Consider the following 20,155-nt stretch of genomic DNA (forward strand, 5'->3'; position numbering starts at 1 on the left):
ATTAGAGATTAAATGTGAGGATGGGATTGCACAAAATGAGTGCTTCTATGAAACTTCATAGAAAATTTAAACTTGTTGGAGGAGCAAGATACATTTACGAGAGGAATTTGGAGCTGCTTGATAGAGCATGAAAATCAAACGTAATGCAGATTCTCATGCTCAGTGCAATTGTGACTCCAAAGATATTAACAGTTGAACTAAGTGTGGATATTCATGGTGGGAGGAGGTTGTTTCGATAGAGACAACAGGATATCATATTTATTATAACTTATGGAGGGAGTGGAACAGTAAGAGAATGACATTTGTATATTGGTTGCCACGATATTCCAAAGTTCTTTGCATCCAATGAAGCTATTTTGGGGTCTAAACATTATTGTGATGTAGGAAAGAGGAGAAAAAATGATGTGTGCCAAAAGAGAAGATTGTGTACATTATGATCAATTTGAAGTTACCAGGTGTGATTTGAAACTAGGTAAGAATTACTGAGTGAAGGAAACCATTAAAATCATGATGGGGAAATAATCAGAATCCGGTGAAACATGGTTTAATCAATCCAAATCTGTTTTGAATGTGCTAATTGACTGAGTATTGGCATCCCTCTCAGGGAGGGAATTGAAGATGGTAACATTCCTTAAGTTGTAGAGAATTCTCATTTATAAATGACTGACAGCACCACACACACACACACACACACACACACACACACACACACACACACACACACACACACACTCTCTCTCTCTCTGCATCAGGGATGTAATGCTGAGGCCCTATACAGTATTGGTCAAGCCGCATTTGGAGTATTGTGAGCATTTTTGGGCACTATGTCAGAGGGTGGTGAATTTGCCACAGAAGGCTGTGGAGCCCAAGTCAATGGATATTTTTAAGGCAGAGATAGATTCTTGAATAGTACTGGTGTCGGGGGTTATGGGGAGAAGACAGGAGAATGAGATTGGGAGGAAGAGATAGATCAGCCATGATAGAATGGCGGAATAAAGAATGATTATGATTATGAGTAAACATGTTGGGCCAAATTGCCCAATTCTGTTCCTATCACTTATGACCTTATGACCTCTCTTCCACATCAATGAAAAGCACTTGTCCTGAGACCATGACTCCCAGTTTTCAATTCTCAGGGAGTATTTTACTAAGTGTTGTAGTCATTTTGTACACTTCAATGCAATCACTTCTCTCTGAAACCAACTCCAGGGGTCATTCTGTTCAATCACTCCTTTAGAGATGGCTCCATCATTCCAGGAATCAATTAAGTGAACCTTCAATCTGTCCCCTCCAAGGCAAGTATATCCTTTCTTGGATAATAAGACCACAACAGTATATAGTACTTCTGGGATGGTCTTAAAGCCTTGTACAAGAGCAACAGTATTTCCTTATACTTATACTCCTTGTACTAAAGTCTGATATACCATTTACCATTTCAATTGCTACCTATCTTCCTAAATATAACCTGCGTGATAACTGAGACGACGTAACCAAACAAACTTCAATATAGGACACCAAACATGGGCATCTATATCTATATAATATTAAAACTGTGTGTGTGTGTGTGTGTGTGTGTGTTTCTGCCTGACTTGTGGGTGCCAGCCTTTGATTCGTTGCTGCGCCAACACCAGACCCACAAATGCCCAGATTTTTTCCATTTTGGTAGAGATTTCACTTTTCATTCCAAGTATCTACGCCTCATTAAATTTCGTCGTGTTTATGTACACATCTATATTACTAAAACTCTGTTCTTGACCGGTTTTGGCTTTCTGTGCTGCGGTTTCCGAGAGTACGCCGCCACCTACGGCCGTCATTTTTGGCCACCTCGCTCAGAGCCCCCCTCCGCCTCATGTGTGCCGAGGATTTTTCCCGTCAATGAAAATTGACAGAGATATTAATGTTTTTACAACATTCCCCATTCTCTCTGCAGCCCCCGCTGGCGGGAGGGGGAGGGACTATAAAACCAGGAAGTGGTGTGCCTCAATCAGTCTCTGCAAGTCAGAGTTTTTTTTAAACTATTGTGATATGATATTTAATAGTTACTAAGAAAGTGAAGTAGAGTGGGAATAGAAGGAATGAATAAATGTGATGCGGTGTGGGTATGGATTACTGGTACTAAATCATCAGGGCAATATGGCTTTAACTTGATCACTGGTATTCATTATTCCACAAAGATCCATGTTGCAGGCTTTTGAATATTCTCTATTTTGCAGGTTGACCACAGAACAGTATTAGATTCGCATTTATTCACACGTGCTATTATTAATTGACAGTTTAAGCAGTCAAACTGGATTGCAGACAGTTATTTCGCTTCTAATTACAAATTTATTTAATAATGGCCTATAGTTTGTCATTTCACCATCAAATGTGCAAGGTAGATTAATGTTCAAATGGTCAAACATGGCAGGTTAAATGAGAGCTTTGTTAAAGCAAGGTGGATTTATGCAAATTCTGCACTGCAGATTTCAGTGTTCACTTACTAGGCTGTGAAATATGCTTCATAACCAGAAGCAGTCAGAAAATGTATCAACCTAACAAAATCCAATTGGACAGTTCATTTAGCTTTCAAATTAAAAACACTACCTTTCCTTTCAGATGTGAAACAGTTTTGATGGGATTCTGAGTGAGCATAATATATTGGTTATTAATGCTTGCATTGTCCAATGTGAAGCAAATAGCTGTGAAAGCAAATGTTTGGCATCTAAAAGTATTTATTAAAAATGTCAGATACAAACTGTATCTCACAGATAAAAGCAGGAGCTGCCTTGACAGTTTGACAGCAAGTACAGCTAGAAAATTCTTGGTACCTGTAAAGCATGAGAACTATGTGCTGTAAACACTTCATGTTTCTGAAGATGTGTCACTCTGATCCCTGGCAAGCTAAAGTAATATAGGAATTGAGTAGCAAGATTCTTGAGAGGCGGCTGCTGTTAAAATACCTCTGAGAGCCACTTGGACTGTACTTGTGACCCAGAGTTCAAATGACCTGTAATAATTAGAAAATTATGGAAATTTACTTTTACTGGCCAAAGGAGTGACACCACCAACCATCTGTTGCTTCATGGGTTTTTCACTCGAGCAGATCAGGTATTTATCAATTATTTTTAAATGTAACGAGATTATCTGCCTGCAGTGGACAGTGCCTATATGAAGCACTGCAAATCTTTAGGTAAAAAAAAATTCTGCTCAGCACTTCTTTATTTCATTGTTCCCTGGTAATCAACCCCTTCAGTAAGGGAAATAAAATGTCTTTGTTCTTTCACAGCCCTTTATAACTTTATCAGTTCAATTAAATCCTATTAGCCTTCTCCATATCAAAACAAAACAAAGTCTATGCCATCAAAAGTCCCAGCATTATTTTCTTATGATTATATTTTATGCCTCCACTAATAAGTTGGTGTATTTGTCCAGGCTTTCTATACTCTTGAAGTCTGATTCTTTGGGGCTTCACACCAACTCCTGGTGAATCTTTTACCTTCAGCATCACTTTTCTGCATTAACCACATTTCTTGATTCCATTACTATCCATTGAAGCCTCCTCGTGACCCACATTCCCATCCTTCATTTGCAATCTTGCAAATTTGGAAATATTGTACATGGTCCCTCACGGCTAGTCAGTGATAGAGACTGTGAACACCCATGCCAGCCACATGTAAATGACATGTTTACTCTTTTTATCTGTTAGCCAAACCTCAGCCTGTACCTGTAGCAATGTTACAAAATTTTGAGATTTAAAAAATCAAGTCTGCAATTTATCCCATCAGATAAAGCATAACAATAAGTTTAATTTGACACCTAATTCACTTTCATATCTCAAGTAATAAAAAAGTTATGGCCATTTTCATACTCGGAAATTAGCATCTTGTTCCCTATTGATTTTCTATGGACTTAACAAAAAAGCTGTGATCGTGGACAGTCAAAAGCCCATAACCTTCTTAAAAATTAAGAGAACTGAATGAAATTTTCAGTTATCATAGATTGAAGCATTCTGAAACAAATATAAAATAATCTTACTTGGATGACCTGAAATTAAAGCATATAATTAGTTAGTTACCCAATTGTAGCTAATTTCAAACTTCAATTACTAGATCTAAACATCTATCCATTTCTTAATAAATGATTAACATTTTTAAATAGCCCAAGTGTCCAAATAATATTCACAAATAATTCACAATAAAACATGATTTTAAAATCTCATTTACATCAATTTATAGGCCAAATGGAAGGAATTTAGTGTTCATTTGCTGTAAATTAAAGTCAATTTAAATCGGCTTTCTAGTGGGTTCCTGTGAACGCGCTGGTTTAGAACGTTCACATTGCGCTGGATTTGTGCCCTCAAGTGCCCAGAAAAATACTGCGGGATATAAAGAGCCCAAAATGAACTACTCACTATAGAAAACTTTATTTACAGGGTTATATACAAGCCCCATTTAATGTAAAAATAAGGTACATACCTTTAATTGTTTGCTTTATAAAACCCTGGGGCTGCGAGAGGTTGCGGAGTGAGAGAGTGATTTTTAAACTACTATAACTATTATACAAGGCCATAAAAACTAATAATACCTTTTGCGACGGGGTCTTTCAGCGATTTTCCGTTAATGATTTACTAGGCTGAACATTTTCGATTGGAATCGCGTTTTAAATCCTCCCCCTCTAAACAGCGCCAAAATCACACACAAGGGGTGGAGCAGATGCTCAGCCACGATTCAGGTAGGTTTTGTAACATACCTAGTGCCTGGATACCTTTCCCAGTCCCATATTTAATTTTGTTTAATAACCTTTTGTGTGGCACTATATTGATGACTCACCAAATATATAAATACAAGACATCCACTGGTGCCTCCTTATGTATTTATTCAACATAAATTCAAAAATCTCTAGCAGATTTTTCTAACATAATTTCCTTTTTGTAGATCACATTGTCTCTGCCCAATGCTGTTATTTTCCTAGTGCCCTATTACCACTTCCTCAATAGTAGATGTTTGCATTTGTTCTCCACAATGTCTGGTCCATGTTTCTGAAATTGTGCGTTTACATTTGGAACGCGTTTTGTTGGAATTGCTCTTGAATCAACAGATGTTTTGAAGATAACAATCAGACTATCCAGTCACTATCACTTTCATTATCTTTTTAAACCTTGGGATCAAAGTCTTAAGGTCCTGCAGTTTTATTGGCATCCAGCATTTCTCCGACATTATTCCTTTACTAATGTTAATTTGGCTCAGCCTCTCAATCGCTCTAAATCTGTTGTTCCCCACAATTAACAGGAAATTTTCCATGTGTTCTCCATACAGACACCAAATATTTATTTTGATTCTTCATCATTTTCTTTTTCCCTGGTATAATTCTTTCTATCTAGGTCTTAAGAGGTTGGACAGGCTAGATGCAGGAAGATTGTTCCCGATGTTGGGGAAGTCCAGGACAAGGGGGTCACAGCTTAAGGATAAGGGGGAAATCCTTTAAAACCGAGATGAGAAAAACATTTTTCACACAGAGTGGTGAATCTCTGGAACACTCTGCCACAGAGGGTAGTTGAGGCCAGTTCATTGGCTATATTTAAGAGGGAGTTAGATGTGGCCCTTGTGGCTAAGGGGATCAGAGGGTATGGAGAGAAGGCAGGTACGGGATACTGAGTTGGATGATCAGCCATGATCATATTGAATGGCGGTGCAGGCTCGAAAGGCCGAATGGCCTACTCCTGCACCTATTTTCTATGTTACAAGGGACCTATATTAAATTTTGCTAATTCATTTTCTGACAATTTAGATGCCAGTAGTACACTCATGGCACTTGGTTCTTTGTTCTTTGACCCAGCAAGTGGTGTCAAGCAGGGAAATCTTCCTCACAACTTCAATTGTTTCTTAACATATTTTGACAGCAACATCATTGGATTTACCATTGACCAAGATGCTGTGCTGACCCAACAATATTAACACTGTACTAGATTTGTTTTTATTTACTGACGACTGATCTGGGCACAGAAGCAGTTGTACGCACATTCATCAAGATGCACTGTAGAAAAAGCCATTCAGTAGTCCCTCCTTCCTCTGCAATGTCAACCAGTAAGGTGGACAATTTTTGACAAGATTAGCAATAGTTTGGGACCGACCTTTCTGCCTAAATCATACTGCAAAGTCAGAGGGAATTCTGATTTGGATTCATTTTCCTCATAAAAGAAGGGAAAGGCAGTGGTGGTGGGTGGGGTGGTCCATCATAACCATAACCACTAAAGATGGGCAGGTAATATGCACTATTGTCTACAAATGTTTCTTTTAATCAAAACATCAACCTAATTATGATATTTGCAAAAATACTGTTAATGCGGTAGTTAATAATGCCTGCTCTTGTGACCTTGGTCCTACTGATCAGAAGGTATCACCAGCAATGAAAAAGTTAATTAATTTTAAAATGTTTTTGTGGGCAGCTGAGCAAATCTAGTTAATTCACATTTGCATCAACACCAGAAGCGGCAACCTTTCAGGAGTCGTTGACACTGAGAACATAAAGCAGCATAGATCTTTAGTATGTGTCGTTTGCATCTGCAATGAGCTAGCATTTTCTTACAACCCCTCTCGTTATTTAACACAACAATATTGCAAAAATTTAGCATCTCTGCTTGAATTATTGTCTTGGGAACAACTTTAATATGGGTGTAATTGGCCACCTTAATTTTGAATCCTGAGCAGCATTTGGAATAGTCCTGCAGGCATATGAAGTTAGGAGATTTTATATGAAGTTGTAAATGTGAAGTTGTTTTTCAGTAATTTGCTTTGTTTCAAGCCTTTGATCTATCATACAATGATACGCAAGGAGACTCCAAACATGCCGCAGGCAATATGAGTATTTCTGTTCTATTCAATGGACTTTTATCATAATAGCAATCAAAATGCATCAATTCATGTTCCAGAGGCATATCAGATTAACACAGTCACTAGGCAAACAAAAATTAACTGTCAGTTCGATTCCAAACAGCCTGACAAATAGCGCCTATTTTCTATCTTGGCACTGGGTTTGTAATATCCATGGATAATATTAGCATCAGGTTCATCCTGAAACTGATTCATAAGATTTATCAATGCTTTTAAAATAATGTCAAATTTACCTGAGATTGATTGTTATGTCTAATAGTTGGCAAATTGATGCACGGTAAATTTTATTTTGGGTTTCTTAACAATGACACATGTAAGAATTCCAAAACTTTGCAATATTCATAAATTCATAAGTCATAGAAAAATTCGGCCCATCAAGTCTACTCCACCATTCAAGCATGGCTGATCTATCTCTCCCTCTTAACCCCATACTCCTGCCGTCTCACCATAACCTCTGACACCTGTACTAATCAAAAATCTATCTATCTTTGCCTTAGAAATATCCACTGACGATTTCCACAGCCTTCTGTGGCAAAACATTCCACAGATTCATCACCCTCTGCCTAAAGAAATTTCTCCTCATCTCCTTCTGAAAGGTCATCCCATTTGACCACCATGTTTGTCCCATATCCCTCTTAACCTTTCTTGGCCAAATGTCCTTTAAATATTGTTATTGTATCTGCCTCGACTACTTCTTCTAGCAGCTCATTCTATACACCAGCTGTCATAAGGTCACAAGTGATAGGAGTAGAATTAGGCCATTCGGTCCATCAAATCTACTCCCATTCAATCATGGCTGATCTATCTCTCCCTCTTGACCCCATTCTCCTGCCTTCTCCCCTGACACTCGTAGTAATAGAGAATATGTCAATCTCTGTCTTAAAGATATCCATTGACTTTGCCTCCACAGCCGTCTGTGCCAATGTAAACTGCATACTATATGCAAACAACATTTTCCAAGGAGTAGATTCTTTCAGTTGTAGCAATACTGTAATTCTTTTATTGGTTGAGGTATTAAGTGTCAATTTCATCATTATAGAGGCATGCCTTCAGCTACCAAGGCCCAAACCTTTGAAATGTTTCTGTTTCTCTTTCCTTCACATTAAGATGCTCTTTGACTGTTCTTACTCATTGGCCTCGCAACTTACTCAACTATATCAATATTTGCTTGGCCCTTGAAATACTTTGCTACCGAGGCAGAGAGAGAGAGAGAGAGTCGAGCATGTTTTATTGTCAAATGTCCCAAAACTGAACAATGGAATTGTTGCTTACAGCAGGACAACAGATATGTAAACGCCATACTCTATAAACACCATAAAAATCTGAAAGACATCTTATAAATTAAAATCAATGACCAGAATCCCTGAACTGAATTTTAATCATTTGGAATTAATTCAAAGGATTTGTGTGTTCTGTGTAAACTGCATGTTTCAATTCTACATTTTTCTATTCACAATTTGTTACTTTGCAAATGTATGTCAGGTTAACCAAATCCATTGGGGAAATATTCCGTTTTTCAAGGCTCCAAATATTTTCCTCCTTTCTAACTTTCTTTTATCGCAACCTTATTTCTTGAAGGCAGCGACCTGTCCAGATGCAATAGTTGAGTCATCAGTGTCCTCCAATATCTCACAATGTTTCATATGAGAGATCTGGGTAGTGAGCACTGGGGGACTAGTCAACAAATTGGCAATTAGAGGAAAATTCAAACCAGCATAGATGTGGAATTGAATCTTGGATATTCTTAATTTTTTTTAAAGAGTTTAATAGTTTCCCAAATCACAAGGTCTTGCAATAATGAGTATTAATTGTCTGCTACCAGTGAATAGTGACTTATGAATTTAGTCGAATAATGCAACAATTTGATCCCAGTGTAAATGTTAACAAAGTGAATAAGGCGTTAAAGTGTAAGTAGTTTGCACATTTCAAAAAAACTTTTAAATCTTCATTAACAGCCTAAATATTGAACACATTTGAATAGTAGCATGCTAGGTACAATTGATTGCAGTAGAACAACTAGGACACTTCAGATACATATAAATAGACTTATTATTCAGTGTATTACATAGAACTTAGGAACAGGCGCTTTGGCCCACTGTGTCTGTGCTGAACAAAATTTCCTTCCTGCACATAATACCTATCCCTCCATTTCCAAAGGACTCTTAAATACCACTATCGTATCCGCCTCAACCACGCATTGAGGCAGCACGTTCCAGAAACCCACCTGTGTAAAATAAAGCTTGATCACGCACATCTCCTGTAAATGTAGCCCCTCCCATCATGGCCTCAAATATATGGTATTACCATCTTGAGAAGTAGATTCTGACTGTCTACCCTAACTTTGCCTCTCATAATTGTATACACTTCTATTAATTTTCCCTGCGACCTCCAGCATTCCAGAATAAACTCCCAAGTTTAAAAATAGGATTAGCACAAATATCTGAGAACTTCGTAGGTTTACTGGGACTTGTGTTTGTACAAAACAAGACCTCTACCAACCTGCCTCTCTCAAATAAAGTCTTTCACGGGTCTCCTGAGAAGGTGCATCATTTATCATATCTTGAGAGCCAACTCACAATGACGGCAGACTTTGATAATGTAGTTTATTATTGCCTTTAATACAGCTTTTGGCCAGATGAGAGATTATGAAGATCAAAAACTCAATTCATGATCAAATTTTAATGGTCCACCAGGCAGCAGTAATAAATGCTCTCCTCTGTGCTTTTGAGATGTAGACTACCAAAGGCAGGCATCTCCGAGCACTAGTGAAGTGCCACCAAAGCTATACACACAAAATCCTACAAATTCACTGATGGTATAGGGGAATCAATGATGACCTCACCCACCATCCCTAGCATTGTAGCTTTAATAATGCCCAGTTGTTTTTGATGGCCAGTCTATGTCGATTGCATGGCAGACACTAGCCCTCCATTCAGAGTTTAGACATGGCAAATAATTCGAGATGTTCTCAGAAAAAAATGTAGCATTCCCACTGTCTTGATGAAATCCTTGGTCCGTAACAGCCTGAAATGGAAAATAAATTTTCGGGGAGATATTGAGAACATCATGCTCTACTGTCCAGACCACAAAAAAACCAAATGTAAGTGGCTGAAGGAGTGCACCAGCACCCAAACAGCAAGCATCTCTTGCCCTGATTGCAGAAGCATCAACTGATCTGCTAAATAGGTGTACTCTTTAGCTGCTTGAATCAATACACCAATTTGCTAATCATTGCTTTTTGTAACAAAATGTATTTGTGAACATTTCCACCATAATAAAATTGAAATGATCTGAAAGATGACTGATAGGAAAATATTTGTTATTGTTGTATGTAAATCACCTAGTTTTTGACAAAGTAAATAAGATTACATGCCAAGAGAAAACTTTAAAATATTCATGCTGCAGGGAATCAAGTCAAATTAGGTTCACAGAAATCCATGTTCATCTTCAGTAATTTGAAGCTGTGTTAAGGTAATCAATGTACAAAGGTTTTCTTCCTCTCTAATGAATCCATATCATTGTTATTTAATGATGTACTCTATGATATTTACAACAAATCAGCTTTGTCTAGAAATTAATGCAAAGGACACAAAAAGAGCATCTGATCCTTTCAAAGAGTTTAAATACCTTGAGTCTTTATTATTATTAATTGTCAGGGTCCGTGTAATTCTGAGAATATCTTCTGCGGTAGTTTAGGGATATCAAATTTGTTGTTGAATAGACAAGTATACCTTAACACCTTTAGCACACATTATTTCTGACATAGTTGACTGCAGCTGACAATTCTGGATTTTAGACATCTTTTATAAAGAACTTTTCAAACATCCCATCCTTTTGTCTCTTAAATTTTCATTTCTACATTGCAATTGAATGAATAGTAAGTGTAAACCAACATCTGCAGCTCCTTATTTATACAATAGTAAGATTTTAGGATTTTTTGTGGACATCTTTAAGATAATGAATGATGACAAAGTCTTTGGCAAAAGTGATTTTTATTTTTGCTCCTTATTTAGGGTATCTGGGGGCAACAGAATACGGTAACTTTCTATCCAACAATAAAAAGCTTATGCAGAGATGCATAATATGAATTTTCGAGCATTAATGAGTACTTTCTAAATTGAGAAATATTTTCCAAACAAATAAATATTTTCCAGTCATGCTTTATATCTTCAGGTGTCTATTAGCTGCCTGGTTATGGATAACCTAGGTCTGTCAGTCATTTTGATTACTTCATGTGATACCCTCGGCCTCAAGCTATTTCCCAAATTAGATGAATTGATTTATCAATTTTTGTTTACTTTTTTCTGTTGCCCATCGAGCAGGCAGGTTTTCACTTTACTTCAATGGATTCTGTCCCTTTGCAAGAAATTCTTCAGTTTATTTTCCCATCATAAATATCATGTAAACTATGCAGACAGTTTAATTCAGATGCATCAACTTGGATATTGAATTGAATTGAAAACTACAGCATGGAAACAGGTCCTTTGTCCCACTGAGTCCACGTCGACCAACGATCACCCGTTCACACTAGTTCTATGTTATCCATTTCACATCCACTCCCTGCACACTAAGGGCAATTTACAGAGGCAATATAACCTAAAAATCCCACTTTTTTGGGATGTGGGAGAAAACCTGAACACCCACGCAGTCACAGGGTGAACGTACAAACTCCACCCAGACAGTACTCGAAGTCAGGGTCAAAGCCAGGTGTCTGGTGCTGTATTACATAAAAATTGTGACCTTGTTTTGGATGGACATTAATAATTCATTTTTTTTGAAAAAGAGGAATTCTTCTGTTCTCTTGTTGATCAATATACAAGACAGATTTTCTACATTATAACACTCACAATGCCCTCCATAATGTTTGGGACAAAGACCCGTCATTTATTTATTTTCCTCTACTCCACAATTTGAGATTTGTAATAGAAAAAAAATCACATGTGGTTAAAGTGCACATTGCCAGATTTTATTAAAGGGTATTTTTATACATTTTGGTTTCATCATGTAGAAATTACAGCAGTGTTTATACATAGTCCCCCCATTTCAGGGCGCCATAATGTTTGGGACACAACAATGTAATGTAAATGAAAGAGGTCATGTTTAGTATTTTGTTGCATATCCTTTGCATGCAATGACTGCTTGAAGTCTGCGATTCATGGACATCACCAGTTGCTGGGTGTCTTCTCTGGTGATGCTCTGCCAGGCCTGTATTGCAGCCATCTTTAGCTTATGCTTGTTTTGGGGCTAGTCCTCTTCAGTTTTCTTTTCAGCATATAAAAGGCATGCTCAATTGGGTTCAGATCAGGTGATTGACTTGGCCACTCAAGAATTGACAATTTTTTAGCTTTGAAAAACATCTTTTGCTTTAGCAGTATGTTTGGGATCATTGTCTTGCTGTAGAATGAACCGCCGGCCAATGGGTTTTGAGGCATTTGTTTGAACTTGAGCTGATAGGATGTGTCTATACACTTCAGAATTCATTATGCTACTACCATCAGCAGTTGTATCATCAATGAAGATAAGTGAGCCAGTACCTTCAGCAGCCATACATGCCCAGGCCATAACACCCCACCACTGTGTTTCACAGATGAGATGGTATGCTTTGGATCTTGGGCAGTTCCTTCTCTCGTCCATACTTTGCTCTTGCCATCACTCTGATATAAGTTAATCTTAGTCTCATCTGTCCACAAGACCTTTTTCCAGAACTGTGGTTGCTATTTCTTGGCAAACTGTATCCTGGCCATCCTATTTTTGTGGCTAACCAGTGGTTTGCATCTTGCAGTGTAGCCTTTGGATTTCTGTTCATGAAGTCTTCTGTGGACAGTGGTCATTGACAAATCCACACCTGACTCCTGAAGAGTGTTTCTGATCTGTCAGACAGGTGTTTGGGGATTTTTCTTTATTATAGAGAGAATTCTTCTGTCATCAGCTTTGGAGGTCTTCCTTGGCCTGCCAGTCACTTTATGATTAGTAAGCTCACCGATGCTCTCGTTCTTCTTAATGATGTTCCAAATAGTTGATTTCAGTAAGCCTAAGGTGGCCGATGCCTCTAACAGTTTTATTCCTGTTTCTCAGTCTCATAATGGCTTCTTTATCTGTCATTGACACAACTTTGTTGATAAACAGCAATAAAAGTTTCCAAATGTGATGGAAAGACTAGGTGCTGATAGCTCTCTTATACCTGCATTAAGGAGGCAAAAATACACCTGAGCAATTACAAACACCTGTGAAGTCATGTGTCCCAAACATTATGGTGCCCTGAAATGGGGGGACTATGTATAAATCTGACAATGTGCACTTTAACCACATGTGATTTCTTTCTATAATAAATCTCAAATTGTGGAGTACAGAGGCAAATAAATAAATGATGGGTCTTTATCGCACGCATAATGGAGGGCACTGTATAGTACTTCACTGGGGTACGGAGGGTTCAAAATGTGTTGTATGTTCATTGTTTTCCCTTCCTTTTGAAACATATTTATTGTCACATATATTAAGAACTGCTTCATGCATCATTCCTAATTGTAGATTCTGCTGCTACAAAGATTTTCTCTGTGGTACAATTCCTGAAGCATGAAGCTGCATTATTATAGTTGGAGGAGTAATGGCTAAGCACCACCATGTTGTCAGGATAAATATGCTGGATTTAGTCCAATAAATATTTAGGAATAGGTTTCAAATAAACATGCTCCAAGTTTTCCAAATTTAAAGATAATTTAAGAGAAGTTGATGTTCACACGTTGGAAAATGTGTACAAGATGCATATTGAATCGTATCATTTCTAATAAAACTTGAGCTAACCGCAAACAATCGGTGCTAAACATAACAAAGGACTACTTTGCGCATGTTTCTAAAAATTATGGTAATCATTCCTATAAAATAGTTAACACGAAGAATGCCATTGCATTCCTGCACCAAGTGAACCACGACTGCATTGCAATATTAGCAAAACAATTTCTAGAATACTGTGAGTTAACATTGTCCCCATCTGTTATACTTCTAATTCTACTTTGTAATATTTTCAGATATCTTGTACAAAAGATGTACGAATTTCGAAAGCTGAAAAGGCCTTCAGTACTCAAAGGGTTAATCCTTCAACCAAACAAGTGAATATCCTTTTTTGTTTGTTTTTCTGAATGTGCAGGACATTTAACATTTGGAGGGCGATTGTAACATTTCAATCTGCAATACACCCATTAGAAATTCAGAATCAAACTCAGCTTGAAAATGCTACATTGTATCCAAAATGTAAAAAGCCAAATAAATATATTGTTCTAAAAGTTGAATTTGTTCCTTTACTATTTGCAAATTGGAAAATAAATGTAGCAAAAGATTAGAGTTACTTCTATAAAGCAGTAAGTTAGAAATTGTTTGGTCTTCTGCCTGTGCTGTCAAAAAGGCCCTTGAAATGATGATGTTGCTGTAACATTACTGTTTGAGGCTAGGGAGTGTGGGAGGATGCTGGCATTGCAATATGTTTAATTTTAGAACCATGGCTAGCCAAATAGAAGAGGAATCTGGAGATATTTCTAAAAATCGCCTCAGATATATTCTTTAAAATTGAAATGCTCTTTCTATGTGAGGAACGTAAAGATGTAGCAGTGTAGTCTGAAGGGGAGACGGCAAATGCAATATTAATTTATTTTCCCATTAGTTGTCGTTGAGGACCAGGCTTTTCTAAACTAATGAAAGGTGGCTCTGTTAGGACTCTGCGATTGCTTTGTTAGGTGCTTTGTATAGCTTTCATGCCCCAATATCAGTGCACAAAACCAACAGTGTGTGCTCCTAAAATGAGATTTTCTTATCATTTATTTTGCTGTGGCGTAATTGGAACTTAGCAGCATATTAAGAGTCTGATAAGTGACATTTGTATTTTGTTGTTTTGACCCAGGGGAAGCGGGGAGCATTTCTGCCTTCTCTTTTATTTGTCATACTAATCCCTTTGATGTGCATGCTGCTATAGAGTTCTAAATAGAGCCATGCACAATGGTTAAAAGGGGTTTTTGCTGTTTCTTGACCCGTCAGCTTAAAGAACTTGCCGTTTTTTAGTAAATTGAATGGATCTCCTTCATTATCATTTAAATGAGCCCGTATCCTTCCAAATGCTTAAATTTGAATGTGGTTGTAAAGCTGTGATAATTTGAAATATTCATTCCCTCAAGGGTAACATTTCAGAGGCACTGAATGCCATTGTTACATGTTCTCATATTTTTCTGGGTGAGATGGGAAAATAGCCTGGTAATTGTCTGCTGAGCCTCCAGAATGGGTGCTCCAGTTAGTCGAGACATTGGCTCTAATTGTCATGAGGGGGGGTTGCTGATGAATCATGGTGTATGTATGCACGCAGCAGCCATGGCCAAATTGAGTGATATAGCCTGAGCTATGTGCAAATTGGCAATTATTAGCACAGCAGAAAGGCTGGCAGGTGTAGAATGCCTTCTGAGGTTTTGATTGAAAAAGGAAATAGCAAAATTTCTGTGATGAAGGCTGGTTGATTAGGGCTGATGAAGCAAGTATGGCTGGCTAGCTCAGAAACCTGACTGAAGTGGAGATGCACCGATTATTGGAATATTTGATTAAATTCAGATTACAGCACCGGTCGATTATTAATTTCATAGCTGAATACTCTTTCGGCTACCACATGCTTGCTAAAGAGCCAATGATTAGTGCCTGTCTCATGATGGAAAATGTTTCTTCAGCACTACTCTGCAGCTTTTGTGTCGCTCACAGTAATTTCTGTCACAGTTTATCATAAAACAGATGGTCACTCTTGGTTTAAATCCATTGAATTGAGGTAGCATGTGTGCTTTGTTCTAGTCAGTTGTGATAGATTGTATGGAAATGTACGAGTGTTGCATTGCATTGTAATTTGCCAACACACTTTGTGTTAATATAATTTAATTTGTGAATTGTACTTCATTTTATTTCTATCCTTACCCAGAATCCAATATGTGTATTATAAATCTAACACAATTAAAAGAGGAAACTTGCGTTTCCATGTACACAATATTCTTATCCCACTCCCCACCCCCAAGTTGCATCATCAGCCCTAATGAGGCAGTAAGTTTCTAAATTAACACTCTAGCATTGTAGCTGTAGCTGACTTGAAATTGAACTTGGGACCCCTTGGGATTACACGACACTGTTTGCAATATCTGCTGCACTTGATTGATCTCAAGATTAGAAAAGGTTATTATTATGACTGCGCATCTATGACTAGGAGGCTGAATATACCAAATGGGGCCATAAGAATTGTTGGCCTAATCTGATCTTGGCCTCGGCCTCATTTTCCTGTCTATTCCTCATATCTTTGATGTGAACATCTTATCCACTTCAGTCTGAAGAAGGGTTCCGACCCAAAACATCACCTATCCGTGTTCCCCATAGATGCTGCCTGACCCGCTGAGTTACTCCAGAACTTTGTGTCTTTTGTAAAACAGCACCTGCAGTTCCTTGTTGCTCTTCATCTCTACCTCAAATGGATTATCTCTCATTCTGAAACAATACCTCCTAGTTGTAGATTTGCCCTCAAAGAGAAACATGGGCTCAGCATCTATCTTGTCAAGCTTCTTGGGAAGTTTATGCTTACTTTTCAGATATCTTTGCCTAATGGTTTTCTCTGGGCATCTGACTTAGTAGATTAAAATGAGACATTGACTCTTGTTGGAAATCCTGGCCTGCTGGTGATACTGTCAGCATTGCCTGTCATTACATTGTAAAATTAACTGCAACTTTGGCATTTCTACAGACCAGCCTCTGGCTACCTGTTCCTTCAGTTACAACTTTGGCATCTCCCCGATGATGTGAAAAATATATTAAAAAAGCAGGATATATTCAATCTATTGATGGATGCTGCTCTTAATCATTATCAACTTGTTCACACATGTTCATTTTGGATTTTGCCTGAATCACAGCTCATTATAGCATTGGTCTTAAAATGGGACATAGAACTGAATTAGGGTGAATGTTGAACCTCCCTTGATATTAAGAAGGCATTTGATTATGGCATCAAGGAACTATAGCCAAAATGAACTCCATTGGCATCAGAGAGGAAATGCTCCCAAGACTGGAGTCATGCCTTGAATCAGGGAGATGCTTGTGATTGTTGGAGGCCTGTCATTCCACCCCAGTGCTTTGCTGTAAGAGATGCTCAGAGCAGTGTTCTAGACCCAATCATCTTCAGCTGATTCATCAATGACATTTCTTACATTATAATAAGGGTGTTCACTGGTGATTGCACAATGTTCAAGTCCTTTTTCAAACCCTCAGAAAATGAAGCAGTCCACTCATCTAGGCTTGTCACTAACAACTGCCACAGAAAAGTGCCAGACAATGTCCATCTACAAGAGAAAATCTAATCATCTGGCAACTCCCTCCCTGTCAAATTCTAGGGGAGGATGAGAAAGAAGGTAGTGTCACCCTTGGATAGAAATGCAGCTGATCTGGCCACATAAATCCATTGATGACAAGAAAAGTTCTGGAGTTGACCACGTAACGTAACTCCTGGCATGCCAGACTCTTGTGCACCATGTACAACCCAGGCCAGGAACATGATGGAAGCACTCATTAATTGCCAGGATGAGCACAATAATGCTTCTTCTTCTTTCGCGTGGCGTGCACTGCCTAACGTTGTTGGACAACTTGTTCTATTTGATCTTCCGTTTGTGCACGTCGAGTTGATTGCATTAGTCGAAACAGGGCGGACCACGTGAAGGTTGCAATCTTCCACCCCACAATAATGCTGAAGAAACTCAATACCATTCAGGACTAAGCAATGCCTGTCTTGCTGGCCTAGTCTTTCCTTTTTTAAGCATCCCCTCAGAGTTGCTTAAACATGCCTCCACTGCAATTCTATGTTGCTGAGGTGTTTGAGGCTGTTGGGGTCCTGCAGATTCTGCTACTTGCAGCTGCTTCAAAGAATGTCTACAATTTGGTTATAATCATATAACCATATAACAATTACAGCACGGAAACAGGCCATCTCGGCCCTTCTAGTCCGTGCCGAACACTTACTCTCACCTAGTCCCATCTACCTGCACTCAGACCTAACCCTCCATTCCTTTCCCGTCCATATAACTATCCAATTTATTTTTAAATGATAAAATCGAACCTTCCTCCACCACTTCCACTGAAAGCTCATTCCACACAGCTACCACTCTCTGAGTAAAGAAGTTCCCCCTCATGTTACCTCTAAACTTTTGTATCTTAATTCTCAAATCATGTCCTCTTGTTTGAATCTTCCCTACTCTCAATGGAAAAAAGCTTATCCACGTCAACTCTGTTTATCCCTCTCATAATTTTAAAGACTTCTATCAAGTCCCCTCTTAACCTTCTGCGCTCCAAAGAATAAAGACCTATCTTGTTCAACCTTTCTCTGTAACTTAGGTGCTGAAACCCAGGCAACATTCTAGTAAATCTCCTCTGTACTCTCTCTATTTTGTTGACATCTTTCCTATAATTTGGCAACCAAAATTGTACACTATACTCCAGAATTGGCCTCACCAATGCCTTGTACAATTTTAACATTACATCCCAACTTCTATACTCAATGTTCTGATTTATAAAGGCCAGCGCACCAAAAGCTTTCTTTACCACCCTATCTACATGAGATTCCACCTTCAGGGAATTATGCACAGTTATTCCTAGATCCCTCTGTTCAACTGCATTCCTCAATTCGCTACCATTTACCATGTACGTCCTATTTTGATTTGTCATGCCAAGATGTAGCACCTCACACTTATCAGCATTAAACTCCATCTGCCATCTTTCAGCCCACTCTTCCAAATGGCCTAAATCTCTGTAGACTTTGAAAATCTACTTCATTGTCCACAACACCACCTATCTTAGTATCATCTGCATACTTACTAATCCAATTTACCACACCATCATCCAGATCATTGATGTATATGACAAACAACAGTGGACCGAACACAGATCCCTGAGGCACCCCACTAGTCACCAGCCTCCAACATGACAAACAGTTATCCACCATTACTCTCTGGTATCTCCCATTCAGCCACTGTTGAATCCATCTTGCTACTCCACTATTAATACCCAACAATTGAACCTTCTTAACCAACCTTCCATGTGGAACCTTGTCAAAGGCCTTACTGAAGTCCATATAGACAACATCCACTGCTTTACCCTCGTCAATTTCCCTAGTAACCTCTTCAAAAAATTCAAGAAGATTAGTCAAACATGATCTTCCAGGCATAAATCCATGTTGACTGTTCCTAATCAAACCCTGTTTATCCAGATGATGATATATTATCTCTAAGTATCCTTTTCATTAATTTTCCCACCACTGATGTCAAACTAACAGGTCTATAATTGCTAGGTTTACTCTTAGAGCCCTTTTTAAACTATGGAACAACATGCACAGTACGCCAATCCTCCGGCACCATTCCAGTTTCTAATGACATTTGAAATATTTCTGTCATAGCCCCTGCTATTTCTAACTTCCTTCAATGTCCTAAGGAATATCCTGTCAGAATCTGGAGACTTATCCACTTTTATATTTTTCAAAAGTGGCAGTACTTCCTCCTCTTTGATCCTCATAGTTTCCATAGCTACTCTACTTGTTTCCTTTACCTCACATAATTCAATATCCTTCTCCTTGTGAATACCAAAGAAAATAAATTGTTCAATATCTCCCCCATCTCTTTTGTCTCTGCAGATAGCTGTCCACTCTGACTCTCTAATGGACCAATTTTATCCCTCATTATCCTTTTGCTATTCATATAGCTGTAGAAACCCTTTGGATTTACTTTCACCTTACTGGCCAAAGCAACCCCATATCTTTTAGCTTTTCTAATTTCTTTCTTAAGATTGTTTTTACATTCTTTATACTCAAGCACCTCATTTACTCCATGCTGCCTATAATTATTGTAGATCTCTCACTTTTTCTGAACCAAGTGTCCTATTTGCCTTAAACCATGGCTCTTTCCAATTATTACTCTTTCCTTTCAACCGAACAGGGACATAAAAATTCTGTACTCTTAAAATGTCACCTTTATATGTCCTCCATTTCTCTTCTACATCCTTCCCATAAAACAAAATGTCCCAATTTACTCTTTTTTAAATCCTTTCACATCTTGTCAAAGTTAGTTTTTCTCCAATCAAAAATCTCAACCCTTGGTCCAGTTCTGACCTTCTCCATAATTATATTGAAACTAATGGTATTGTGATCACTGGACCCGAAGTGCTCCCCAACACATACCTCCGCCACCCGACCTGTCTCATTTCTGAACAGGAGGTCCAGCACTGCCCCTTCTCTAGTAGGTACC

At 38.3% G+C, this 20,155-nt stretch overlaps 1 protein-coding gene across 1 annotated transcript in view; it reads left to right on the forward strand.

Moving 5' to 3' along the window:
- The window catches only part of fbrsl1 (fibrosin-like 1), a 529,496-nt gene that overhangs the window by 230,425 nt on the left and 278,916 nt on the right, over positions 1-20,155 (forward strand). The window contains 1 exon segment of the mRNA XM_055655520.1: positions 13,895-13,975. Within this exon segment, the coding sequence (XP_055511495.1) occupies positions 13,895-13,975 (81 nt within the window).

The sequence above is a fragment of the Leucoraja erinacea genome, chromosome 25 (assembly GCF_028641065.1).
Source record: "Leucoraja erinacea ecotype New England chromosome 25, Leri_hhj_1, whole genome shotgun sequence".
Classification (NCBI taxonomy): domain Eukaryota; kingdom Metazoa; phylum Chordata; class Chondrichthyes; order Rajiformes; family Rajidae; genus Leucoraja; species Leucoraja erinaceus.